At 40.5% G+C, this 27847-nt stretch overlaps 2 protein-coding genes across 2 annotated transcripts; one reads left to right on the top strand and one right to left on the bottom strand.

Moving 5' to 3' along the window:
* Window positions 1–781: 781 nt before the first annotated feature.
* On the bottom strand, window positions 782–3216 carry LOC116138837 (disease resistance protein RPM1-like). The gene is made up of 2 exons (XM_031424494.1): window positions 935–3216; window positions 782–845 (listed from the first exon to the last, which is right to left on the bottom strand). Exons 1-2 carry the CDS (start codon window positions 3214–3216, stop codon window positions 782–784), a joined length of 2346 nt encoding a protein of 781 aa, XP_031280354.1.
* Window positions 3217–6292: 3076 nt separating this feature from the next.
* On the top strand, window positions 6293–9933 carry LOC116138907. Its single transcript, XM_031424582.1, has 6 exons — window positions 6293–6496; window positions 6828–7287; window positions 7376–7453; window positions 8272–8379; window positions 8964–9233; window positions 9650–9933. The coding sequence occupies exons 4-6, from the start codon at window positions 8296–8298 to the stop codon at window positions 9683–9685; spliced, it is 390 nt and encodes a 129-aa protein (XP_031280442.1). The 5' UTR covers window positions 6293–6496; window positions 6828–7287; window positions 7376–7453; window positions 8272–8295; the 3' UTR covers window positions 9686–9933.
* The last annotated feature ends 17914 nt before the right edge of the window (window positions 9934–27847 follow it).

The raw sequence follows: 27847 nt of genomic DNA, 5'->3' as shown, positions 1-27847 counted from the left end.
GATTGCTGAATTTGAAAGACGAGTCAACAGTAGATTCTCACGAGGGTAGAAACATCATCTGTTCATGGAAATACATACAAGAAAAACAGCCATCAGTTGAATTTCAAGAAATGAAAAGTTTATAGGATTTGAAATGACTCATAATCTTCCTTTAGAAATTTCAAGAAATGAAAAACAATATTATTACTCATAATCTTCCTCTAGAAATTAGCGAAAATTTGAAATGACTGGATATTAAATTACAATTTAAGTATGAATGTAGTCTTGCATGTTATATTTTGGAAAAAAAAAAATATAAAATATCACTTTAATATCTCATCATTCTGTAAATTAATAGTTATTAAATGAAATAATTACTTAGTATGTAGGATATATTGACATGTGATACTCACTAATATCATCATAATATCATATACTTTCTCCTAAACACAACATGTGATGCAAAGGAAAAGATGAGAAATTATAGGCATTTAAATTGAAACATTACCAAAGATATATTAAAGATTTTGCAATGGCAGCAGGTTACTGCCTATGCATGGAAGATAATTAATCAGCACTGACTTTGATGTGACGAGCCTCCGAAGATCGTTTTTCACTATCAATGGTTTCATGAATCTCTGCAATGAGATTCTCATGCTCAGGCATATCACGCAAAAGAATTTCTTCCAATTTGATGAGCTTGTGAAGTCCTTCCGGGGCCTTGTTCAATTTCATGCATTTTCTTAAAACTAGCTTCTGAAGTTCAGGAAGAGCTTCTTCCTCCACGACAACCTTGCACAATTCATTGAATTGTTCGATCTCTAATATCACTAGCTTCTGAAACCAATTGGGCTTGAATTTCAACTCTTCTCCAGTAAACGCATCAACCAATCGAAGCTCCAGTAACGAAGGCAAAGCTTGAATGGCCTCAAGAGGGCAGTTCATCAATTTTGACCCTTTAAGACATATCTTAGCGAGACTGTGTAGGGAGCTAATCCATTCAGGAATGTACTGTAAACGACCTCCCAGATATAAACTACAAAGGAAACGAGGAGGTCTACTAACATCATTTAGAGCAAGAAACTCCTCTCCATTTGTTGAAGACACATATAAAGAGGAAAGATACAGCATGTTTTCAATTGATGCACACAAATCCCTTCCATGATCACTTTCAAGCTCTGTGATCCCCAGTTTCCTCAGCTGAACCAAGTTTCCCAACTCTCTAATAATCTTCTTGCTTGCCTTGACAAGTGACAGCTTCTCTAGAGATTCTAACCTTCCAATTCCTGGAGGCATCTCTGCTCCTACACGAGCTTGATTCACATTGATCGAGTCAACAAAGAGGTAGATCAACTTGCGAAGTTTACGGATCTTCTTGGGCAACTCCTTGACACATGTTTGTCTAAGGTGCAAAGTCACAAGGTTTAGGAGCTTCTCAATAGATCTTGGAACTGTTTCGATCCTTGTATTTCTCAAACTTAGGTAACTCAGGAGTGTGAGAGCATCTACCTCATGTGGAAAACATTCCAAAGCTGCATCTTCCAGATCTAAAACTGTTAAAAACCTAAAGCTGTCAAGTGGCTTTCCAGACATTAACTGATTAAAACTCTCTCTCCCAAATGAGATGAGGGTGCGAACACGAGATAAGTCCGTCGTTGCGGGTATTGGATTTTTGCTAAAATTGGTGATAGATAAGCGTCTAGGAGGCAGAGGTGCTACAATCCTGTCTCCTTCTGTGAGAACTAGACTGAAGTTATTTTCCTCGGACCTGGAAATGATGAACTCTCGCACAAGAGCTTGAACCCGACAACTTCTGACTCGCCCTTGAAGATCGCTCTGACTTACATGCACCAGATTCATTTGAATGAGTTCATTGAGGTACTCATTGGCCATATCCTCCGCTGTCTTACTTCTTCCCTCCTCAACAAACTGTTCAGCTATCCACAACCGAGCCAGTCTTCCACGTGTCACCGAACGATCCTCTGGGAAATTGCAAAAGTACAAGAAGCAGCGTCTGAGATTATAGGAAAGATGAAAGTAACTTTGTAGTAATATCTTTCGCAGGACTGATAAATGGTCACTGCTTCCTAGCTCATGACCTAAGCTATCATGCAATTTCTCAAATTCTGATGTAGTTTGTGGCTTATTGGCCAAAAGGCTAGCTGCAGCAACTATTGCTAATGGCAATCCGTCACACCTTGTTAAGATACGCTGAGAACAGCTAACCAAGTGTTGAGGGCATTCATTTCCTCGGAAGGCCTTATGACAGAAAAGTTCCCATCCCTCATCCCATGTTAGAGCTTTTAGAGAGTAGATGTGATTCAAAGACTTTGCACAATAAGAGGCTACATCACGTATATGTGTGGAAATAATTGTCCTACTACGAGGGCGACCATCAGGTAAAGCACGCTGAATACTATTCCACTCATCATTGTTCCAAATTCCATCTAAAAAAATAATATACCTCTTTTGCTGTAAGTACGAAAGCAGCTTCTGGTTTGCATCTGTTCCTTTGGGAACTGGTATCTCCATTGCTGCACAAATCTTATCTGATATGCCCTCCACAGGCACAGGGTGAGGAACTGAAACCAAAGCATGACACTCAAAATCTTCCTTCAGCTTTCCATAAACTTCCTCGATGACAGTGGTTTTACCTGAGCCACGATCTCCAAACACTGAAACCACCATCTTCCTCGATTCTCGACTTTTTATGAGATTAATAAGTTCATCTCTACGCTTCTCAATGCCTACTAATTCATAATCCATGACTTTCGGATAACAAACTGCACCAGAACTCCTCGAGGCTCGTTCAGATGGAAGTATGCGGAAACGATCTAATTCTTCTATACCTTTCATCTTGACCTTGATAGTCTCCATGCGTGAGAACAACCGAGAGAGGGGTTTTTTGTCAGTTAAAGAGTGAGCCACATCATGAAGAAATCGGGTGATTTTATGCTCATGAAAGTGATCAGGAACCTCAAGCATAAACTCTTCAATTGCATCCTGTATTTCATATGCTAAATCACGCACTTGTTTCACCCGATCCTTGAAGCCTTCAGTGACTTCTTTTATTTCTTCTGTATCCTTCAAGTAGGCTTGCATCGTGTTCAGCCAGTTTTTTATGGAACGAAAATCATTGACGGCGGCCTGTTCCTTGCGCTGGGAATTTACTAAAATGAAATGTTTAATGAGCTTATCGATTACCGATATTGCAGCTGCAACTGCTATCTCTGCCATTATTCTATCTCTAAAGAATATTGTTGAGGATCAAAGTTTAAGGTTGTTTATTTTTTTTTTTAATTTATTTGCTCAATTTAACCTACACTTTCAAGGGCGTCTCTCTATCTTGCATTCTAATCCAGCCGGTGTTTCCATGCCATATTTTCATCTTATTTTGCTTTTTGACTTCGTGCAAGTGTTTTTCACTCCAATTGGTGCAATATTTTGTCAAGAAAACTCCAAAACCCCCTCAAGTTTTCTATAAATTAAATAAATCCTTCATCGTATCCATAATAACTATGAACCCCCTGCCAAGCGCCATCTGTTGTTTGTTACTAAAAATATTTATAACACAGACAAGGAAGTTAAATTTCCATATTGGCCCACAATAATTATCCTAGTAAAAAAATGATTTTAAAAAAATTAATTCTTAAAATAATATTCTTTCCCCGTTCCTCCTTCCTCTTTCTTCCTGCCCCCTTCCCCATTGTCTCCTGCCGTAACCCACCTTTCCAACTCCACTCCATACTCCATAGTGCACAAATCCGATCCCCACCAACTAATACCCCGTATTTTCTATGGGATTTTACTGAATTTTATTTTGTGAGTTTTGTGAGGGTAAAGTGCAAAAATTAAAGACTTTCAAGGGAGTAGTAATAACTGAAATAAGTGAGGATTAAAGTGAAATTTGTCAAGATATTTTTTGTGAATTATAAATTAAAAGATCGAGAAGGAGAATAAGAAAACGGGGGAAAAGAAAGAAAGAAGAAGAAAAGAGTGAAGAAAGAAAAATGGAAGTGAGAGAGAAATAGGCGCCGGCCAAGTGAAGAAGAAAAGGAGATGCCTTCAGTCTTAATTTTGTACACTCTTCTAAATATTATTTTAGTTTTTTCAATATAATTAAAACTCAAAAATACATTTGTTTCAATATTCTCAAAATCATATTTTACTTTATTCATCTCATAAAATATTAATAATTATTTTTCTTATAAATATAACCCAATTTTACTTTTTTCAAAATATTATTTTAAAAAATATCAAAATAATAAACCAAACAGACCGTGATTTTTTCAAGATTTGGTGAAAAGGAAGAAGGAACTCCATGAGGAAGTGCTAGGCTTTAGGATGAAACCTCGTGGGATAGGGAGGGCCTCGGCGTGTTGTGTCACGCTAACTCAGCCCACCATAAAAATGGAAAAAAAAAAAAAAAACTGTAAAATCCATTCACCATCGTTTACAAACAATTCACTGTCACAACAATCAAAAAACATAAATCAAAATTAAAAAAAAAAACCACTCAAACAAAAAAATACAAAGAAAAAAATTGAAAAGAAAATTTGGAAGATAAAAATAGTGCAAACAACGTCACAATGGCGGACTTGCTCGGCTAGCGCTATGGACTTAAGTGAGGCCGCAACAATGGCCTCGCAAGGCCACTAGCGATGCAGCCCTGCAAGAACACCATTATGGCCTCAACTGAGGTCGCAACAATGGCATCGCAAGGCCAGCATCATGGTCTCAAGTGAGGCCACAACAATGTGGGGATGGGAGAGGAAGTCAGGTTCGGGGTGGGGCCGATGGTGGGAAAGTGGGGGAGAGAAAGAAGGATCTCCAGATACCACACTGTCCCATTTAGAAAATTAATTTCATACCTTTTGGACATATTTTATGAATAAAACAATATAAAGTTAATAACAACCAAAGTAAGATAATATTTTATTGGATAATTTTGCAATAAAGTCTCAATGGACTTTATTGCAAAATAAGATAAGACTTTATTGCAAAATAAGATAATATTTCATTGTAGTGTACCAGTGTTCAAAAATCATACTTACTTTTGACTTTTAGCACCTTGCTTTGTTGTAAAAGTAATGTTATATATATTAACCAAATCATAATGATCTAAGCACTAACTGAGACAATTAAAATTTTGAATTTTTTTTTTTTTTTTTAAGTTTTCAGAGGGAATTGACGTGGAAATAAAAATGGTATGTCACATCAGTTAGTACTGAATTAGTATGGGTTTGGGTTAGTGCAAATAACATTATTCTTGTAATAATTGAAGTTGTCAGAATTGAGAGCGCAATAAAAACGATTGAAAAAGACCCGGAAAATGCCTAAAAAAATTAAAGAAAAGAATTGTTGTATTGATGAGGTTGCGAAGTCCCTCCGAGGCCTTGTTCAATTTCATGCATTTTCTCAAAGGGAGTTGCTATTCTTACAAAGAAGCCTACAAAGGAGGCATACAAAGTTAATCTCCACCCTTCATCTTCATCATTTCTCTCTCTCTCTCTTTCTCTTTTTCCGTTTTTCTTTTGTTTTTTCCTTCACTTTGTAAACTACTTTGTAAACTTCTTTGTAAGGATAGATTTATCATTTCTTAAAACTAGCTTCCGTGGTTCAGGAAGAGCCTCTCAAACCAATTGGGCTTGAATTTTAACTCTTCCCTAATATACGCATCAGCCAATCGAAGGTAAGTAGCTAAGCAATATTAATACTCATAAACTTCCTCTAAAAATTATTGAAAATTTGAAATGATTAGTTATTAAATTACAATTTAAGTATGAATGTAGTCTTGCAAGTTATATTTTGGAAAGAAAATATAAAATACCGCTACATTATCTCATTAGTCAGTAAATTAATAGTTATTAAACGAAACAATTACTTAGTATGTATTTATATATTACCATCTTGATATCATAGACTTTTACTGTTTTTTTAATCTAAAATCGAGAACTATTCTTTCTCATTTTTCTAACGTAAATGCACATTTAGTAAATCGTTAATTCAACTACAGATTGACTTGAGCATCAGATAGAACACTCGACAACCACCGTTATTACCCCCTTCTTGACCCTTCTCTTTTGCTGGCCAACATGAGATATGTTAGACATAGGGTATCCTCTTTTATCCAGGCCCAGGCCCAGGCCCATTCTTTTGGAGTGTGAAGTACTAGCCCAATTGACATTTGATTGAGCCCCAAATGTAAAACCTCAAGACGTTGGACTTTCTTGGACCCGGTTCGACCGGTTTATACCCGGGTTTTTACCAACCTTCCTCCTCGCCCCGGACTGGTCAGTGGCACTCTCTTTCTACTTTGTTCCCTTCAATTCACTTTCACTTCCATCCAATCCATTGTTAGCAAAAGCAGTCTTTTCAATTTCTCCATTTACTTTACCCAACCCCACTTTTATATCTTCTTGATGAAAGAGCACATGGCTTCGTTTCTTCTATTTCTTGGCGTGCCTGTTCAAGATCGTCTATTGGTCGCCAGATTTGGCAAAATTCTTTTTTGTAGGTAAAGAATTGATTTGCTCTATTGGCTTGAATGTTATATAATGTGTTCTTGATTTCTCTTTCTTTAGGAATGTTACATAAGCCAAAATGACTGAGACTGTCACGAGAATCTTATGGTTAATTAAGAATTAGCAGTTGACATAGAGGGAAATTATAAGGTTATCCCCCACCTATTCCCACGGAAGGGATAGGAGTGAATTAAATCTCTGAATCAGAAACTTTGGGTAATATTTCTTAAAAAGCCAAAGTAAAGAAAATTAAAACAATGATTTATCATGCATGCTACCTCTTGGCCTTGGAATTGACCACTTTTTTTTGTTATGATTTGCTAGTTCACTCAAACCCATCGTTTGACTTTCCATTGTCCTTTGTGAAGACGGAAACACTTTGCAAAAGCACATATCTAGCACTGCTGTTGATGCCTTGCCTGACCTGAGAACTGCTTCATTGTTGGTGCTAGTAACTCGTTTATCATTTCCCCTGCCTGACTTTCTCTTGACTGACCAGTCGCGCATCATATTTAATTGGGAAAACAATCAATCTGCAGGGTGACCTATTTCTAACCATATAATGATGACACTCTGTGTACCAAAGGTATTTCCCCTTCTAGTCATGTTATGTTGAACATAGAAAAGGTTAAAAAAGATCCAGTCATTGAAACCACTTTGAAACGATTGAAGAGAAACAATTTATACAAATGTTCCTACGTCTTATATGGAAAACATTATAAGTGAAGTTGTGCCAAAAATAGGAGTTGATTTTGAAGCAGATAAGGATGTATACTATATCTGGGTAATTGATCTTCTAAACACCTGTCTATTACAATCATGTTACTTGTACTTCAAATAATATAGCTATTGACTTAAATTTCATTGTCTAGGTGATTGACAGCACATGACGAAAGTCAATCTTATGCAAATGTAGAGTAAAAGAAGATAAAACGTTTGAGCTCTACAAGGCAAGTTTTCTGTTACTTACATGCTTATATATGTGGATAATATCTTAGATTTTGCATGAATGATGCGATTATTTTAACTATTATAAAAATAAATCAGTGTTGTGCAAATAGGAAGATGGAGGTTGATGCTTCAATTTCATAATCATGATTCTTAAACATTCAGAGTTGGTTACTTTAGAAAATTCAATGAAATGAGGCTTTTGCTAAAGTTAATGATACTAGGAACTGTAGAGGTAAATGAAGCTGTTAGCGGTACCTATATCTATGTTTTTGAGTTAAAATGAATGGATTGAACTGAATTTGTGAGATGAACTTTGATGTAAAAAGTGATGGAACTACTATAATATAAACAAGAAAGGTGAAACAGGATTAGGATATAAATTTTAGAATCTGATTGAGACCTTATTTGAAGTCTTCCCAAAAACATTTAAATGGAATTAACCATTCAAAGAAGAAGAATAAAGAAATAGTTTTCAACTCTTTTGAATTGTTTGTAAAGGACTTGCTTATCCAGGAGTAAGAAGCCCTGATATAAACCAAAGTATATGTACCATTACAGGTGTGATCCTGAGTGTTAAATTGCAAAAACCTTGCTGATTATGAACCAACTTGAATTTACCCTTCTTTAAGAGTGCCTTTTGCTTCATGGGATTTGGATCTAGTTAATATATCAGGGACATAAAGAAATTTTAAGTACCTCATTGGATTCATTTGTTTATTTATATTTTGAATTGCCAAAAATATTTTATATTCACTTTAAATTTAGCTTTATATTGTGTGTAGAGCCTCATGCTCAATCAGAGATATTTTTCTTGTAGATTGAACTAAACCATGCTCGTCAAATGGCCATAGACATATCATGCGCAGATAAGAATTTAGACCTGAGGCTGATGCTATGGACTAAGAGTGTTGTCACTGACTTAACTGTAAGTTAATGTGCAAACCTACGCATTAGATGCTTTAGGTAGAATAATTTTGCATAACTTTGTTTCTATTTTCTGTCTTTCTTTTAATCATGCTAATTTTATCTTTGTTATTACTAATCAGAATATTTATTCATTTCAGACAAAGAAAAAAGCAACTTTAAAGCAGTAGAAGGAAATCTTCGTCCTATAATTTGATTTTATCTGGCCAAAGTCTATTTTCTAAAGGATGAATAAAGAAGAAATACAAGACCAAGCTCAAAGAGTTAAACATACAGTCATATATATAATACCTTTTGACTGAGGATTACAATCTATGAGAGTTTTCCCTCCAGACATCATGAAAGTTAACAAATGGTTGAAGTAAAAAACAAAATCATCAGAATCAAAGTTTTAATTGCCAACTCGTAGGCTTAAAAAATTTTAATGCTTTTGCTTTGTACAATGAGGTTCCTTATTTAATTTTTTTCATTTTATTCCTTTTTTGTGGGCGTCTCTTTTGAGACTCTAATGTTTTAGATTATATCTGTTTCAGTTATCCCTGAGAATGACATCTATGATCAAACTGATTATATGCGTTCTTCCAGGATGATGAAATGCAGAGCCTTAGAAATCTGATTAATTCAGCTGTTTTAGATCCAGAACTGAAGGTTGGTTTGAGATGGCCCCTAGGGAAGTCAAACTCGAGGGTTCGGTATCGTGTTAGTGGGGTTTGGCACACAGGAGTTAAGTTGTATGAAAGCTCATCACTGAGGCTCAAGGTAAGACATGCTGATCGATTTAGTTTTGAGTCTTCTACTGGGGAGTCTGCATTGGAGATTACTCTGAAGTTGAAGCGATTAGCTTCAGACATACTGGTAATTGTTATTTATTGCATTCAACTTTTTCACTTGACCTTCTCTTTTCATGTGGGACTTAATAAATGTTGAAATTATTGCTATTCAGAAATTTATCATTGAAGTGCTTGTTTTCCTGATCTTGTTTCTAGTTTCACTGTTGAGTTGCAAAACAATTTCAGCATAGAAAATTTCAATGAAATGCAGAATTTTTCCAAAAGTTTTATGAAGAATTTCAACATGGAAGATTATAATGAAAATATTTTACGTTTAGCTGTTTTTACCTTCAATGATTTTTTTTTTTTTGGCTTGCAATGAATCATATGGAGCAATCAATTGCTTCTGTTTATTACATATTTCTGCATTTATGATTAGCTTATTTTTCAGTACATGGAAATCTTACATGCGTTTATTGTTTCTTTTTTTGCAATTTCCAGGAACAGAAGGCGGACACTGATACTATCTATATATAATATGTTTTAAGGACACCTTAGGGTTGATATGGGATCATTTTCTGTGTTGTGAGCGCTTCTTGACATAAGCAACTCGTGCCAAGCTTTACCTACTGTGAAAGATGTTAATATGTTAATGTTAGTGATGGGAATAACCCATGTCCGTCTCCAATGGTGGAACATTTCTTGTAAATATTTGTTACAAAATATTGTTGCTGCTTCTTTCTTTCTTTCTTTTTTAATCCTTGTAAGAGCTTAATATGGTACAAGTTTGGCGTTTCAACAATGGTGTGCTTGATAAATCATCGACAGATTATGTACATGTGATAAAACCATCAACTGATTGAGTTGACTGTTTATGTTGCAGAAGTGGGTCAAAAATATTCAGGAGATATCCTATAATTTGTTTTAAATTAAGAAGTTTCTATGTAATTATTATATGATTGATTTTTAATTTTTTGTATTTTATGTGTTCCTCTTTTTTATGACTGGGAACCTGAAGAAATTTAGACAATTTAGTGATTTGCAATCTGGAAAACTGATGTTGACTAGTTCAAGTGACTGTTTATTTCTATCAGGGTCGTAATGGATGCAAGACACAACAACAACAGACATTCAAAGAATTTGGAGAGGTCATCCCCAGCTCAAAGGTAGCTTCATCCTCGGTTCAATAGACTTTCAATTTAATCGGAGAGTTAAAGAAAGTATAACTGCTTTACTCTTTCAATTAAAAAAGGTCAATGAATTGTAAACCTCTATGGAAAGCTTCGCATCAGAAACAGATTCCCCTGTTTTCCCTTCTTTTGATTTTAACTAAGAGTCTGCATTTCTACAAGGAATCTGCTATCATACGAGGCCCATTTATTTGTCATAACAAATGATTGTGTAGTTGAGTTCGATTATTTTATCATGCTGGTAGAATAATATGGCAAAATGTGGAGGATTACAGGTAGCCATTGTAGTGGTACTTGGTCTTCTCTCAAACAAGAACAAGGTTGCCTATTGTTGATGCTTGATTTTGACACTAATGACTCGCACGTGGGAAATGCTGAGGTGACTCAGGAGACACACGTGAATGAGAGATTGTGAGTGTAAGAGTAGACACAACGTTTAAAGTGGTTCGGATGCTCAAAAGCGAATCCTACGTCCACTGATATAGTATTTATATTTTGGGGGATCAGGTCGCGGCTAGCGAGCTGACTTTACAGTGTTGAGATTATAAATGAGAGGGCGAGAGAGTAGCTATTACAGAGTAAGTTGAGCTAATAAAGAGTAGAATGAGCAAATCCTACAAACGGGAGAGAGACTCTCTATTTATAGTGGGATACATTGGTGTAATCATTGTTGAATCCATAGAAAGGGGGGCGGATATCATGCAGATCCTTCCTTGCGTCCCGTCACTTACCTATTTCAAGGGTTTTACGTGACGTGTGCAGAGATTTAAACACATGGACATCCTCCAGCCTTTCTTCAGTCTGTCGCACACCCACTTCACTGATAGGAATGTGCTGCTCACGTCACCACACGACGTGGCTGCGCTAGAACGTCAGTGGGACCTTCCCGAGGTCTGACTATTTACGTTGACAGGGCACTGCTTCAGCCCTACTTTCCTAGGCATAACAGAAGTCCCCTAGTTTTTAAGGTTTGAGAATCGAACCTTGGAAACTATAAATGCATTGATTCGATGAGTTTGAGGAGATGCTGGTCGGTCCGACCTGATTGCAAAGGAGATCGAGAGGACATTCTTTCACAAGCGACCTGGGATAGCCTACGACCTCAGAGTTAGCGACCCAGTCACAAGTACCCAGTGCTAGAGTGATGATTCCGTCCTGAGTGGAATCCTCAACCTGTTTACACTTAGCAGCTTCCAAGAGGATAGATGGTCACGCTACTTCACAGCTGGTGTCGCGTCGTTTCGTAGCCAACGTGAGATGAGGTCGAACAATCACTTGGCTTCGCGACGGTGAAGAGTGTTTTAGGTAACGACCTCTTCAGATGTTATCTGTTGCACTTTTTGTAGCAGGTGCACTAAATGAAATGCCTTTTGCTCTGACAGACGTGTCTTATGCACAATAAGTGTCAGCCATACGCATTAAATGCGAGTCATGCTGAAACTACATTCCCTACCAAAGCATTAAATGCGATTATGGGCACATTAAATGTGGATGGAAAATATGTCATCGCTTGAGCGTTTCAACAGAAAGGGATGATGATCTGATTTCTCGAGGCGTGACGGTCACTCTTCCTCGTTGATTCATGACACGTGGTCGCGACCAACGGTCAGATGCGTTTTCCGTCCAAACGTCGTTTGATTTCGAGAAACCAAAGCGTCATTTCCTCTACTATATAAACCCCAAGCTCTCTTTAGGCAAAGTCATAGTATTTTCATTTTCACACAGCGAGAAACTTTCGCAAGTCTTGATTCTTAGCCTTCCAGAGTGGTGTTCATTTCTCTTTCGAAACAGAAGTCATCTTTTTCATTTTAAGAGGTACAGACAATTTCTTTCTGTTTTTGGTTTTGTTTTTTTTCTTCAATAGTCGTCGTGCGACGATTGTCCATCGGTTGCTCGTCGGAGATGAAATATTCTCCGTTGGGTCAGAACCATTAATGGTGGCTCATTGAGTATTCTATTAGGGTTTCTCTAGGTTTTAGGGAGGAAATATCTCTCCTCCACGTCATTGTACGAAATAGTGTATGAAGACTGAATGGTACCCTTCTTGTCGCTTTTGCAGATTGCAAAATGGACCCCCCAACGACCAGAGCCGAGGAAGGGACTAGCTCACTCGCAGAGGATGCCCCTGCGAGTCCTCCTTGAGAAATTTACTCAATGCTTATTGATGACGAGTTGCAAAGGGTGGTTAACCAGTTCGCTGTCAGCATAGAGGTTTTTGGCGATAGGGCGCATATTGCTCAGGATCTGCCATATGGGTTGGCCGCGATCTCCGAAGATATCTTCAAAGGTGGGGGGCTGATCATTTTCCACCCATTCATCAGGTCGGTCCTTGACCACTTCAGGATGGCACCAATACAGCTTACCCCGAATGCGTACATGATTGTCATTACCATGTCCATCGCGTGTCGGGAGAATGGACTGGGCGAGCTAACCGCAATTGAGCTCGGTTGTTCTTACATCTTAAAAAAGAGCAAGGACAAGGATTCCTACTACTTGTCCAGGCGAAACACAATACAAGCGGGGATACATAGTTATCCGAGTAATGTGGGGCCATATGATGCGAAATTTTTCTTCTTTTGTTATGATGGCATCTGCTGCTTCCGGGATCCAAGTAAGCTCTCTTTCCCTTTGAATTCGTTAAACTTTGCTATTCTTCGATAATGAGCTGTTTGTTTTTCTGACAGTTAACAGAACGACCAATCTGAATCTGCTCACAGACAGAATCATAACATTCGGTCTTCTGCCTGAGGAAAGCTGAGATGCGAGGTTGCTCGTGACAACCGAAAACTTGCAAAGGTACGACTTTTTCAACGTGGACGCGGCCTTTGAGACCCCACCAAGTAAGTTTCATGACGTGTCCTTTCTAATTTTTCTTGCAGCGAACTATTTTACTAACGGTGTTCGCATACAGTGACCATGCCTCCCAGGGTGTCCAAGTCACCACGACCAAGGCAATTCTCTTTTCCCCGGAGGCATACCACCAGACCAACTAGAGCTGCTCCTAGTGTTTCCCCTGTCGGAGAGACACCGACGGGCACTTTGACCCGACCTACGGACATTCCCCAGTCTTTGGCTAATCGCCCGAAGCAGAAAACCACAGCCCAGAGGCCTAAGAAGAGGTGAAAAATTTGGACCTAGGAATCAGAGTCCGAAGCGGAAGACTTGGACATTCTGCCCGAGAGGTCGCAGTCTTACCAAGCGTCTCGGGAGGGAGGGCCACCTAGAGGGCCCACCGGCATTTCCATCGGTCACTGACACGACCAGCGGCTGCAGTCCTCAGGAAGAGGTCGGGCAAAGAGGGGCAGGCTCTACCTGTTGAGGTTCCGGCACACCCATGCTAGACTCAATGGCCTAGTTACCAGATCATTTGCAGTCGGTAGTTCTAACATTGTTGGAATGTGGGCTTGCGGACTCGTTTGAGCAATTTCTGGCATCCAACTCCGTCAACCTGTTGTCCACATCATTCCAACTCCTGAGCCAGGTAAACTAGATATCCCCAACGAGGACTTTTGTTCACTTTTTAGAGGGAAGTAGATTAACTCTTTATCGTGCAAGCCTTGCTTTCCCTTCATATGTCCTAGCAGAAGGCTCGGTTGGGGACTGCCGAGGAATTGATTGAGCTGCAGGAGGAGAATGCGCGGCTTAAGTAGGAGCTGGAGGTCGAACGAGCAGACAAAGACTCGTCCGTTGCTCAAGCAAGCCAGCATTTGTCTGAGAGGGACGCTGCCCACCGCACAGTGGACTTTCAGAGGATCGAGCTAGACAAACGCAGCGAGGAAGTGAAGGAGCTTCAGTAGATCGTGGCCAGACTCTCTAAGGAGGCTGGTGAGAAAGACCAAGCGCTGCAAAATACCTCCGAGCGAGCCTCGCAAGTTGAGCAGGAAAGGGCCGATCTATGGGAGGCTACTGAGAAGCAGCGATCAGAGCTCGAGGCCGTGCTGCACTTAACTCGAGGTCGCGTCACTTTGCTAACTGCGAAAATGCAGCAGCAGGAAGCAGAGATCGAGAACAGGGTTGCGGAGTGGAAGATAAAGTCTATCTTTGCCGTTCAGGCGAAGAACCCTAAGATGGATCTATCCGATCTCCCTTGTGAGTACCAGGACGAACTTGCTACCCTGGCGCGGGTCGAGGCTGAGGAGATGGCTCGGGGATCTGATCTGGAAGAACATTCGGAGTATGTCCTAGAGGAGTTCGCACCTGGACAGGAGGTCAGCGACCAACCTGGAGACGTTGAGGTTGCCCCTCCGAGGCCTGGGGACGAGGACCAGTGATCCGCCTTTGTAGCCTTTATCCTGCTCGATTATGTACTTTTTATTACAAACAAATAAAGATATCGCTTTTGATAATCTTTCATGAGTACTTATAACTTTCGTACCCTTTATTACTGTTAGAATTTGAGGTGGGCCTAACTCCTCACCCAAAAGGCCTTGTTGAATGGGAGGATTAGCCCCTCTTATAACCCAATAGGCTTGAACGTGCCTAGTCGATATGGGACTCCAACACTCCCCCTCACGGTCAAGCCCATATGTTGGGTCATGCCTGTTATTGGAGGTAGTTGCTGGCTCTAACTCCTCACTCGCTGGTCAAACGCTCAGCTCAACTAAACCTGGGCTCTGATACCATGTTAGAATTTGAGGTGGGCCTAACTCCTCACCCAATAAGGCCTAAAAACAGTGAACAAAAAATATAAGAAGGCTGAATGATTTTTCTATATTGATGTATAGCTATTTAAAGAGCTTAACTAGGAACAAAAAAAGGCAGCTAATCTCCCTAATTAAGAAGAAATATACTAGTCAACTTACTACCCTAATATAGAAGAAAATAAATATTGATTCCTAAGATTACTAATACAGCTCATAAACTTCTAAACTAACTAAATATAGAGTATAACAAATATGGTACATAATCACAATTATTTACGAGATCTTTCAACAATTACATATATTATCACATGTTAATTGCTTACAATTACACTAGAACAAATCTATGCAAACATAATTATACATTCTATGCAAACAGAATTGTACATGTAAAGTGATTACAAAGGAACTAGATTACATTTGTTGTTTACAAAGGTTATGAAAAATAAAAGCCTTACAAGGAAAAATTGAGTCCGAAATTACTGATAGTAAGGTCAAAGATGTTCAGCATTCCAAGCTCGCGGTACTACGGAACCATTGAGCATTTTGAGGTGGTAAGTCCTTGGTCTTATCACTTTGGCAATACGGTATGGGCCCTCCCAATTTGGTCCCAAAACTCCTGCACTTGGTTCTCTAGCACTGAGAAGAACTTTCTTCAATACAAGGTCGCCGACCTGGAAGTTTCTTCTTCGGACCTTAGAGTCGAAAAACCTTTTCGCGCGTTGGTGATTGGCTGCTATTCTTAGCTGGGCCTTGCTGCGATGTTCTTCAACTAGGTCCAGACTTGTGCGTATGAGCACTTCACTGTTGGCTTCGCTGTACAAGTCCCTCCGAAGTGAACTGGTTCCTACCTCCATAGGGATTATCGCTTCGCAGCCATATGTTAGCGAAAAAGGGGTTTCTGAGGTAGAGGTTCTCGGAGTTGTCCTATATGCCCATAGGACTTTGGAAAGGTCATCGGCCCAATTCCCCTTGGCTGCATCAAGTTTGGCCTTCAAAGTGTGCTTGATGGTTTTGTTGATAGCTTTAACTTGACCATTTGCTTGCGGTCTCGCAACTGAGGCAAATTTTTTATGAATACCCAGCTCGTCGCAAAACTGCTTGAACTCCTTGTCAAACTATTTACCATTATCTGAGATGAGGGTATGAGGAATCCCGTAGCAGCACACAATGTTCTTGAAAACGAAGTCCTTGAGCTTTTTGGTCGTGATCGCGGCTAATGGCTCGGCTTCTACCCATTTGGTGAAGTAATCTACCGCGACCACGACATACTTGACTCCCCCTTTACTAACCAGCATGGGACCAATGAGATCGATTCCCCACATGGAGAACGGCCAGGGGCTAGTCATAGTTATCAGTTAGTGGGAAGGAGCTTGCGGTATGTTTGCAAACCGTTGGTACTTGTCACACCTTTTGACGAAGTTGTAGGTGTCTTCTTGGATTAAGGGCCAGTAGTATCCTTGACGAACGACTTTGTTGGCGAGGGATCGTGCGGCGGTGTGATTACCACAGATCCCTTTGTGTATCTCTCTCATGATGTAGTCCGCTTCTTCATCTGTTACATGTCGGAGGAAAGGGGCACTGAATCCTCCCTTGTACAGTTGGTCCCCAATGAGTGTGTAACGAGCAGCTCTTGTTCATAAGATCCTTGCTTCGACCTTGTCGTTGGGCAAGATCCGATCTCGAAGATACTAAACGATGGGGGTCATCTAGGAAACTGATTCTACCACATTCACAGCCTATTTGGTCGAGCTAATACTGGGGGTCTCGATAAGCCGAACAGGAATGCTTTCCGGTGCATCCGAATCCAATGACGAGGCTATCCTTGTCAAGGCATCTGCCACAGAGTTGCTATCTCTGGGTATCTGTGTGATCGTGAAGTGCTTGAACGGCTCGGGTGCGGCCTTAGCTTTCTTCAGATAGTTGATCATATTTTCTTCCTTGGCTTGATATTCCCCCAAAATCTGGTTGACAATCAGCATGGAGTCGCTGTGGACACTAATCTGCCCATTTCCCGAGCCAATTGCAATCCAGCGAGCAGAGCTTTATATTCGGCCTCATTATTGGTTGCCTTGAAACCGAACCAGAGGATACCATGAATGCAAGCCCCTTCCGGACTCATAAGGAGAATACCTGCCCCGGCTCTCTTTCTGTTCGATGATCCATCGACGTAGAGGCTCCAGGTCAATAGGTTTTGGGCAGTTTCCTGAATGACTTCGCTGAGCTGTTACTCTGACTCAGTCGGATGATATGAGAATTCTGATATGAAGTCGGCAACAGCTTGCCCTTTGATGGTCGCTTTCGGTCTATACTTCAAATCGAACTGACTTAGTTCCATCGCCCATTTAAGCAATTTACCCGATGCCTCCGGTTTCTGGAGGACTTTCTTAAGTGGGTAATTAGTCATCACATGGATTGTATGGGTGTGGAAGTAAGGTCGCAACTTTCTAGAAGCGATCAGCAGGGCATAAGCTAATCGTTCCATTTTTGGATACCGCATCTCGGCATCCAACAGACACTTGCTCTCGTAATACACTAGCCATTGGACCCTGTTTTCTTCCTGAACTAAAGCTGCACTGACCGCGAATTGAGAGACGGATGGGTACAGGAGGAAGATCTCTTGTGGGAGAGGTTTGGACAGAATAGGCGGCTTCTCAAGGTGTGCTTTGATGCTCTAGAATGCCTGTTCGCACTCGAAAGTCCACTTAAACCGTTTATTGGCCCTTAGCACATTGAAGAATGGCAAGCATCGATCTGTAGCTCTTAATATGAAGCTACTTAGTACCGCGATTCACTCATTGAGACTCTGAACTTGTTTCTTAGTGGTCGGGCTCTTCATATCGAGGAGATCTTGGATTTTCTCGGGGTTAATCTCTATTCCCCTCTTGTTAACCATATACCCCAAAAATTTTCCCGATGAAACCCCGAAAGAACATTTAAGGGGGTTGAGCTTCATTCTATATTTTCGGAGGATATCGAACATCTCAGTGAGATGCGTTATGTGATCTGACGCGACATGCGACTTGACCAGCATGTCATCTACATAGACCTCCATCGATTTCCCGATCTGCTCGAAAAACATATGGTTAACCAACCACTGGTAGGTTGTGCCAGTATTCTTTAGGCCGAAGGGCATAACTCTGTATCAATATAGCCCCCAATCTGTAACAAATGAAGTATACTCTTCGTCCGATGCATACATCAGAATTTGATTATATCTCGAGTATGCATCCATAAAGCTCAACAGCTAGTGCTCGGAGGTGGCATCCACGAGCTGGTGGATTCTCGGTAAAGGAAAATTGTCCTTTGGGCATGCTTTGTTGAGGTCGGTGAAGTCGATGCAAGTCCGCCACTTGCCATTGGGTTTCTTTACCAGAACTGGGTTAGCAACCCAGCTCGGGTAGAGCGCTTCCCGGATGGATCCATTTCGAAGGAGGTTATCCACCTCGGCTTTTAGGGTAGCATATCGCTCCGGATCCATCGCTCTTCTATTTTGGCGGACTGGCTTAGCTTCACTGTCGATGTTAAGGCATGGCAAATTACATTCGGGCTAATCCCGATCATATCTGCATGCGAACACATCGATATTTTCCTTAAAGAAGCTGATCAGTTCATAGGCAAGCTGGGGAATAAGATTGCTTCCAATCTTCAACACTTGGCTCGGCTCGGCTCGCCTTGGTTGATTGACGCTTCGGTTAAGTCCTCAACAGGCCCACTGGAAGGGCATTCCCGAATGCAGGGATCTAAGTTGTTTTCAGCCGGGCCAGGTTATGGTTCGATCCGACTGATCGCCATTGACTGCTCAGGATTACCCCGTGAAATGTCTTTCCCTTTGCATGCTATCTACACTGCCCTTACATAGCAGTCGCGAGATGCGCACTAAGATCCGCTCACTTCCCCTATCCCCGTCGAGGTGGGGAACTTCATCTTGAGATGGTAAATCGAGGTGACTGCTTTGAAGCTTCTTAGTAGAAGTCGCCCTAGGATGCCATTGAATGCGGAGGGCCAATCTACTACCAAGAATTCAGTGACCTTGGTCACCTCGTTAGAGTCACCCAGCGTGACTAGAAGCGAGACTGTTCCTTTGGGTATGAGGTGATCCTCGATAAAGCCGTACAGGGGAATAGAGGCTGGCTTCAGGTCGGCCTCCTCCAGATTCATTCTGTCAAAAGCTCGTTGGAACAGAATGTTCCCAGTGCTTCTGTTGTCCACTAACACTTTGTAGAGGTTGCAGCGCCCGATCAGGGGCCTGATGACGAGACCATCATCATGAGGGTGATGCAGTCGTGCTGCATCTTTCTCGGAGAAGGAAATTTCCTCCTCTTTGCGAACCTTCGGTGGTCACTGCGTCGTGTTCATCACACAAATCGGGTCGTAATGAGCTGCGCAAGCATATCTTTCCTAGGCACCTCGTGAATTCCCCGCAAGGTGCGGCCCCCCAAATATGACTCCAACGCTATAAATGCCCTTGCGATCACGACGCTTCTTGCTCGATTCTCCCTGATCTTTCTCCTGCACGGGAGCGGAGTCATCAATATACTCCTTGAAATGCCCCTGTTTTATTAGGTTTTCGATTGCCTGTTTGAGAGCTCGACACTCATCAGTGTGATGCCCATTGTCCCGATGAAAGCGACAGTATTTTTTACTGTTTCTGGTTGATGGGGGATTTTTCATGGGCTCAGGCTCTCCAAGCATGCTGGCTTCTTCTGACTTGTCAGAAATAACCGATACAGAAGCATTCAAAGGTGTATATTGATTCCTGTCGCGATTGCAACGAGTAACCTAAGCATAAGACTTGGGCTCAAACCGTGTTTCTTTCCTTTTCATTGATTGTCATTAGCCTAATGACGATTAGTTCTTCTGTCCCCCACCCTCCCCCCCCCCCCCCCACCAGGTGCATTGCCTGAAGTGCCGAGGTTGTGGCGTTGGAGTGCCACCATGGAGTTCTCAATACGGAGATATTTCTCCGTCAGGCTGTAGAAGCAGGTGAGGGAAACATCATCCTTAGCTTGTAGCTCTTTCCATAGATCAGTTTGTGGGCGAACTCTAGCGATGATGAGAGTCCGAACAGACTCTTTGGGAGTATGGGCTACTTTATGAAGCTCCCTGTGGAATCTGTTGATATAAGATTGAAAGGATTCATCCCTTTCTTGTCTTATGTTGCTGAGGTAGCTCAAAGGCATGGAAAATTTTTTGTTCGCTTGGAAATGCCTCAGAAATTTTGAGCTCGTCTGATTCCATAAGCTAATCAACCCCGCTAGTAGCGATATGAACCATCGCTTGGCATGAGCGGTGAGAGTTACTACCAAACAACGGCACTTCGCCAGATCGTTAAATTCGTACAAGTGATCCTACGGATCGAATTTCCATTAGGTCCTTAAATTCGTACAAGTGATCCTGCGGATCAGAATTTTCATCGAACGCCCGCATGTCGGGCATTCTAAATCTTAGTGGGAGAGGGGCGGTTAGTACCACCGGAGAAAAGAAGGATGCCTCTGGGACCTGCACTTGCTCGTTTTGCTGAGTCTTTAGTTGATCAAGAGCTCGCTGCAGCTCTTCGATTTGAGGTAGCGGCGCTACCTGAGGATTACTTTCCACAACGTGGGTTCAACTCTCACAATTATGGTTGAGGAATGATCGCATGTCAGATTCTTCCTCGCCTCTGCCGGTAGTCTCGGCCAATCTCGACACACGCTAGCTAGAGCTGTGTAATGGCGTTGCATTATTCAGGGAATTTTCACGACCTCCGCGGTGGTACTGACCGACCTGAGGAGTGTGATGACTTTCCTCCAGATGACCAAGGTCGTCATTTCGGCGGTGATGGGAATCGCCCTACCCTGCACTTTTGTGGTACTGCTTGTGCGACGTGGCATGGGACGGTTGTGGTTGTGACACGTCACCGAGCCGCAGCTTTGCGGGTATTCTACTAGGGGTGCAGTCGGTGTTCGCTAGCCCTTTGGAGCCTCTAAGCTCGTTGCTTGCCACTTGCTTTCCCTTTCTTTGACGCGCTGTAGTGCGCGTGGCATAGGCTATTTGTAATATCCCACTTGAGATACGTATTTAAGATTTGCTGTGTTAGTTAAAAGTTTACTGTTTCAATTTCAATTGAGTTTGTATGTTGAGTTGGTTGAATGGTTGCCTTGAAATTAGTTGAATCTTGGTGAAGTTTGGAAATCCAATCTTCGCCGAGGCGAAGAAGAAGCTTCGCTGCGGCAAGGAGGAGCTGCACCCACGGGTAGGTTCTGCCCTGTTTCGCCGGGGCAACGGAAAGTTCTTCGCCGCGGCGACGAACCTAATACAAAGTTTCTTGAGTTTTCTAGAGAATCCTTCTTTTGGGGCACAATGACCATTCTACCCGTAATTAGTAGGAAAAGTGGGGAGTAAAATGAAAGGAAATTTAGTAGAGATTGTGTTTGAATAGGGGTGTATTTGTAAAGAATCAAAGGACATAGATGGGATTTCTAAGGAAGGACAAGGGCAAAATGGGAAATGATGCTTATAATATGAGCTAAAAAGGGTTAAGTGTAGAGAAACCCTTTAGTCCATCCATTCCACCGCCTCTTCCATTTGCCTAAGTTCTCTCAATTTCTCCATCCAATCTTCCAAGATTTCTAACGGATTTAAGAGGGTTTTTGAGTAGAGATTTCATCTAAAGCATCCTAAGGTAAGGATTCATGCTTTAGATGTGAGTTTTCTTATAATTGTAGTGAAGTCTTATTTGGTTGTTGTTGTTCTTGTTGTGGTTTTGAGTTGTAAAGAGGAGACAAGGCAACAAAGGAAAGGAAAAGTGTAAAAGAAGCCACCTTTTCATACGGTAAGTAAATCCAACCCAAGTTAAGGTTCAAGCAATCAAATGATGCATATGTATGATTATGTTAATGAACTTGAGATTGATTATAGAGAATGATATTATTGATGAGTTGATGGCTTTTGATGAGAAGATTTGAGCCATGAGAAGTAGAAATGAAGTTGTGGTAACCAAGTGAAGTTTGGTTACATTTAGAAAGAAATTAAGTAGAATATTTGAAATGTTTTTCTTGGCCATATTTAGATTTATTGTGGAATAGTTTTGCTCCATTAATGGATGGTTAAAGAAAGAAGTAAAGAGGTATCAAAAATAGAGTTAAAGTATGCATGCCTTATGTTTGATGAAATGCTTAAGTGAAATCTGCCCTGTCACTGCCGTAACTTTCTAAGTAATTTTTGGGTATCTTACGGATTGAACTGGGCTTAGACCAAAACATAGAAGTTATAGCCCTGTTTCTAAGCTTTAAAACGAGACCAAAACCGTAGCAATCCGAGGTGTATAACGCAAGTTATGGCCTTTTTAGTATGACCTGTGCAGAATGACTGTTTGGAGGAAATCTTGTATTTGGCATTTCATTAGTGCATTAGTGAGCATGAGCTAGCTATACACATTTGTTTATACACTTAAAAAGTAGCTTGAGACATAGTAGAGAATTTGAGTATAAGCTACTTTAAGAGCTAAGAGAAAGAGAATAGAGTAGGTTATGCGATGGGGAACCCGTGAGTAATGGGTAGAGTATTCCCGCATGTACGCCGCATTGAGAGAGCGGCATGAGTATCAGGTAGAGAAGTGGTGTAGCCCGTGAGAGTGCATGCGGATGAGGGCTATACCCGAGTACCCGAGAGAGAGATTATATACTCACATGGCCAAGGGTTCCAAATCAATGCATAAAAGAGTCCGATTGGCTAGAATGAGTAGAGGTCACGTAGAGTGGGAGCGAGTCCCGGCCGAGCCCCCGGTAAGATGGGGCCGTGACTTATGAAAGAGTTATTAGAAAAGAGCTCTAAGAGAAAGAGAAAATAAAGAGTTGTATAAGAGAAGGAGTCATTAAATGGTAGGGAAAGTATTAGAGAGAGAGTTACGGGGATAGAATGAGTAGAGGATTTACTTACTGAGCATTATTTTAGTGCTCACCCGTTGTTTTCCTATGTTTTGCAGGATCCAGGTGAGGGCACAGTCGGATGCACGTCGACACGCGAGGGGAAGCGGTTACACTGTCCACCATGTTTTAACATCTTTTTGTACACATTATAAGTTTGTGTAAAAATGTATATGTTTGTAAAGAATATATATATATTTAATAAAAAGAAAAATTTTGGGCCCAATTTCTTTATATTATTTCATATGTATTTTATTATGAGTATTTGAGTAGAAAGTGGCTATTACACTATTTCCCTTTTCCGCGCTTTCACGTGACCTGCATGCTTTTTTTGCGGTAGCATCACGTCGTTCACTTCAGGTGGCGCGACTTGATCTAATCGGTCCAACCTTCAGTTGATCGTTTGAAGAGTATTATTGAACCTATCCAGGTAACTCATGACAGCTAGGTCGAGCTGTGAGCTCGACAAGATATCTCCAGCAGTACTTGGTGGGACTAAGGGCACCTTGGGAGAAGTGTCCTCTTGTACCTAGGGGATCTCTTCATTGCCATGATTGGTTCGTTTAGATTCAAATCTGCGAGTCATTTGCTGTTGTAGGACCGTTTAGTCAGAGGTTCTCTTGATGAAGGACGAATACTAAATTAGGCCTCTCCTTCTAGCGCCAAACTGTTGATACTTGATTTTGACACCAACGACTCGCACGTGGGAAACGCTGAGCTGACTCAGGAGACATACATGAATAAGGGATTGGGAGTGTAAGAGTAAACACAATGTTTAAAGTGGTTCGGATGCTCAAAAGCGAATCCTACGTCCACTGGTATAGTATTTATATTTTGGGGGATCAGGTCGTAGCTACTGAGCTAACTTTACAGTGTTGAGATTACAAATGAGAGGAAGAGAGAGTAGCTATTACAGAGTAAGTTGAGCTAATAAAGAGTAGAATGAGCGAATCCCACAAACGGGAGAGAGGCTCTCTATTTATAGTGGGATACATTGGTGTAATCATTGCTAAAACCATTGAAGGGGGCATATACCGTGTAGATCCTTCCCTGCGTCCCGTCGCTTACCTATTTTGAGGGTTTTACGCGACGTGTGCAGAGATTTAAACACGTGGACATCCTCCAGCCTTTCTTCAGTCTGGCGCGCACCCAGTTCACTGATAGGAGTGTGTTGCTCACATCACCACGCGATGTGGCTGCGCCAGAATGTCAGCGGGACCTTCCCGAGGTTTGACTATTTGCGTTGATAGGGTACTGCGTCAGCCCTACTTTCCCAGGCATAACACCTATGAGAAAATTTCACTGAATAGTGTGGACTCAAAGTCAGAAGTGGGCAACACATTTTTATCTAAAAGTTATAATCTGATTAGCAGAAGCTAGGATTATTGCATTAAATGTGTAATATATAATTATTTTATCTACTGGCTTGACAAAACTTCTGTCTAGTAAAGCTTTCCTTTTCTTATTTATCCTATGAGTAATATAAACATTTGATTTCTTAAAGTTAACCAACAACATTATATTTTTTAAATGATTGCCACGAACAATTGAAATACAGTCGTGAGAATAAATTGATGAAGTGCATTGTATTCTTGTCATAGTGGTGAAGTACTACTTGCTATCAAAATGTAATAGCTACTGTAATATTGCTACCAAATCTGTAAATGTATTAATTACTTGTTGCATTGTCCAGGAAATTTGTAGATTGATGGGATCTGGTATCAAGACACAGAGTTAACATCTAAATTCACTTGTAATATGAATTGAGAGTGTCTTGTTTCTGACATTATAGTTGTATCTAGAGCTGGGCATTTGGGACCGGGCCCAAAAGCCCAGCTCCAAAAACCAGGCCTAGGACCGGTCCTTCGGAGGACTGGTCCTAGGAGGCCTGGTCCCAAAACGGGACCAGGCCTAAGGAGGAGGGCCCGGGCCCTCCTCCAAGGCCCAGGCCTGGGCCCAAAAGTTTATTTGTCTTTTATCAATTTAATCCTTTGTAAAATTACATTAAACCCCCTAAAATCAGTATAAATTCAAGGACTAAAATAAAATTTTACAAATTTTATTAAAAAAAAAAAAATAACCGTTGCAGCCAACGGTAACTGCCAAGTGCCAACGGTTACATTTATTATTTATATAATATAAGTTTTTTTTTTTCATTCCCCCCCCCACAACTACACTATAAATAACCCTAAAACCTTTAATTTTTTTCACACCAATCTCTCAATCTCTCATTCTTTCATTCTCTCAATCTCTCTACTCCAAATCTCCAATCAATTTCTCATTCAATTTATATTTATAATTTATTTATATTATTCAAATTTTTTTCTATTTTTCAATATCATCATAATTTCATATTATTATTTAATTTCTTTTCATTTTAATTATTTATTATTTTATCATAAATTTATAATGTCTTCCCCAAATGAGTTTTACGTTCCATCCACCGAAGAAATTGAAGCCTTCGATCCATTTTCATCATTTCCTCCAGAGGATGCAGCTGTAATTCCACAACCACATTCGGCCGGGACGAGGTGTAGCCAAACACATGTGAGCTGCGAGTCAACGGGCACGGACATAGCCCAACCCCCCCGACCGTCAAAGAGGGTCGTGTCCGATGTCTGGCGATACTTCACCAAATCAAAATGGCCAAAGACAAATGGGGAGGGGGAAGAATCGTGTGGGATATGTAATTTATGTGGAACCATTATTGGGGCTGAGAAGGGGACTTCGACGATGCGACGACATGTAGAGAAGAAGCATCCCCAAATAAATGCATCTTCAAGCGGATCAGGTAGACAAATTCAAACTCAACTTAATTTTAATCCACAATCCTCAACTCTCTCAACATGGCAATACAATACACATGTTGCACGAGAGGAAATAGCAAGATATATAGTTGCTACAGACTCTCCCATTTGTTTATCTGAAAATCCTTTTTTTGTTAATATGGTTAAAACTGCATTTTGTCCAGCATATACCCCTGTTAGTAGAACTACAAGTAGAAGAGATATACTAAAACTTTATAACAAAATAAATAATAAACTTAAAAACGAATTTCAAAATTTTAGGAATATATCTATTGCACTTACATCAGACATATGGGCTTGTAGATCAAAAACCGATTTTTTAACTGTTACAGTACATTTCTTAGATCATAATTGGGGTTTACAACAAAAATTGATAGGTTTTAAACCATTATATGAAAAACATAGTGCTGAAACTATTTATTTTACGATTCTTGAAGTTTTGCAAGAATATTTATTAACTGATAGAGTTGTAGCGCTAACGCTTGATAATGCAGCTGCTAACACCGCGGCAATATCTTTATTTGAAAAGAAATTGGATCCGCTTGGTGAAGGCAAATTTTATCACCAGAGATGTGCTTGTCACATCATCAATTTGATAGTTAAAGTAGGTTTAGATGCTATACATTCAAGGATTGAGAGGGTGCGTAGAGCTATCGGATTTATCGTCGGCGGTAGCAATAAAAGATGGCAGGAGTACGTCAAATATTGTAAGCAAGAGGACCCACCGGTTCGACCTTTGAAGTTATGTACAGACATGCCTATCCGTTGGAACTCTACCTACTTGATGTTGGAAAAAGCTTTGCCAACCGCGAAACAAATTACAGATTTCGTCAACCGGAAGACCTATCCAGAGGAAGTTGTCGATTATGATGATTGGGCGGTTTGTGAACTTTTTTATTCATTTCTTAAATTTTTTTATGATGCTACTAATACATTAAGTGGTATTTATTATCCAACTACTAATTTAGTGTTAGATATTTTAGTTCAAATTGCTAAAACTTTTGATCAATATAGACATGATAACATTTTTAGTGAAATTGTTTCAAGTATGGAAGAAAAATATAAGAGATATTGGTTAGATATTCCATTCTTATATGGATTAGGCCTTTTTCTAGATCCTAGGTTTAAATTATCCGTAGTTAACGGTGTAATTACTGAGTTAGGCCATTATTTAGGACATGATTATACGTCTTATTTGACTGACTTTAAAAACAAATTGGATAGGCTTTTTTCTTTATATGAGAACAGATACAATGCAAGTAGAAGTGGAAGTGGAAGTGGAAGTGGAACATCTGGGAGAGGCGATCAGGACCTTGATGTAGCCCCCCCTCAATGGTCGACCAAGTGGGCGTATGTGGGACGTAGCGGAAGCTCCAGCTCTAGCTCCAGCTCGTACATACATAGACCAAATGAGATGACTCGCTACCTACAGGTGGACTTAACCTTTATGACGATGAAGGAGCAACTTGACATGGATATTCTTCAATGGTGGAACCAACAAGAAAGTCAATTCCCCATTATATCCCAAATGGCACGTGACATTTTATCTGTGCCGGTTTCTACAATTGCATCCGAGTCAACATTTTCAACGAGTGGTCGGATTGTTGAAGACAGAAGATGTTCTTTAACCGATGAGATGATTGAAGTGATAACGTGTTTACGGGATTGGACTCATGGAGAAAGAAGACTACAACAGCACCCTGAAGATCCCGAACTACTCGAACTCTTTAGGAATACAGATTTGAATAATGTAACTAGTGTTGACGATGAAAATGAAGATGAATAATTTAATAAAAAAATTATTTAATTGTTTATTTGTGAAGCGTGAATGTGTGAAATGTGAATATTATATTTATGTTAAAAATTAAAATTAACTATTAATTTATTATTTTTTAAAATTAATTAAATTTTTAGAAACTTACTAATCAACCCCTAAAAAATACTAAAAACCCCCTATAAAATTTCGTTTTGCCCCCAAAATATAAAAAAAAATTGAGGGGGGAAAATTAAATTTTTCAAACCCTATGGGACCAGTCCGGACCAGGCCTTAGGCCTGGTCCGGGTCCTGATTTTTCTCATGGGCCTGGGACCGGTCCCAGGCCCATGAGAGGTCCCAGGCCCATGAGAGACTGGTCCCATTTGGGACCAGTCCCTT

The sequence above is a fragment of the Pistacia vera genome, unplaced genomic scaffold (assembly GCF_008641045.1).
Source record: "Pistacia vera cultivar Batoury unplaced genomic scaffold, PisVer_v2 Contig344, whole genome shotgun sequence".
NCBI lineage: Eukaryota > Viridiplantae > Streptophyta > Magnoliopsida > Sapindales > Anacardiaceae > Pistacia > Pistacia vera.
The sequence above is the reverse complement of the archived record's forward strand: the minus strand, read 5'-3'. Positions and strand labels throughout refer to the sequence as shown.

Bases quoted from the DNA above. Each gene is read 5' to 3' on its own strand.
- LOC116138907 (XM_031424582.1), top strand. From the start codon at position 8,296: ATGGCCATAGACATATCATGCGCAGATAAGAATTTAGACCTGAGGCTG. The intron at 8,380-8,963 runs GTAAGTTAATGT...GCGTTCTTCCAG, and splicing joins GTGTTGTCACTGACTTAACT to GATGATGAAATGCAGAGCCT. The intron at 9,234-9,649 runs GTAATTGTTATT...TGCAATTTCCAG, and splicing joins GATTAGCTTCAGACATACTG to GAACAGAAGGCGGACACTGA.
- LOC116138837 (XM_031424494.1), bottom strand. From the start codon at position 3,216: ATGGCAGAGATAGCAGTTGCAGCTGCAATATCGGTAATCGATAAGCTC. The intron at 846-934 runs GTCAAAATTGAT...TTACTGGAGAAG, and splicing joins GCTAAGATATGTCTTAAAGG to AGTTGAAATTCAAGCCCAAT.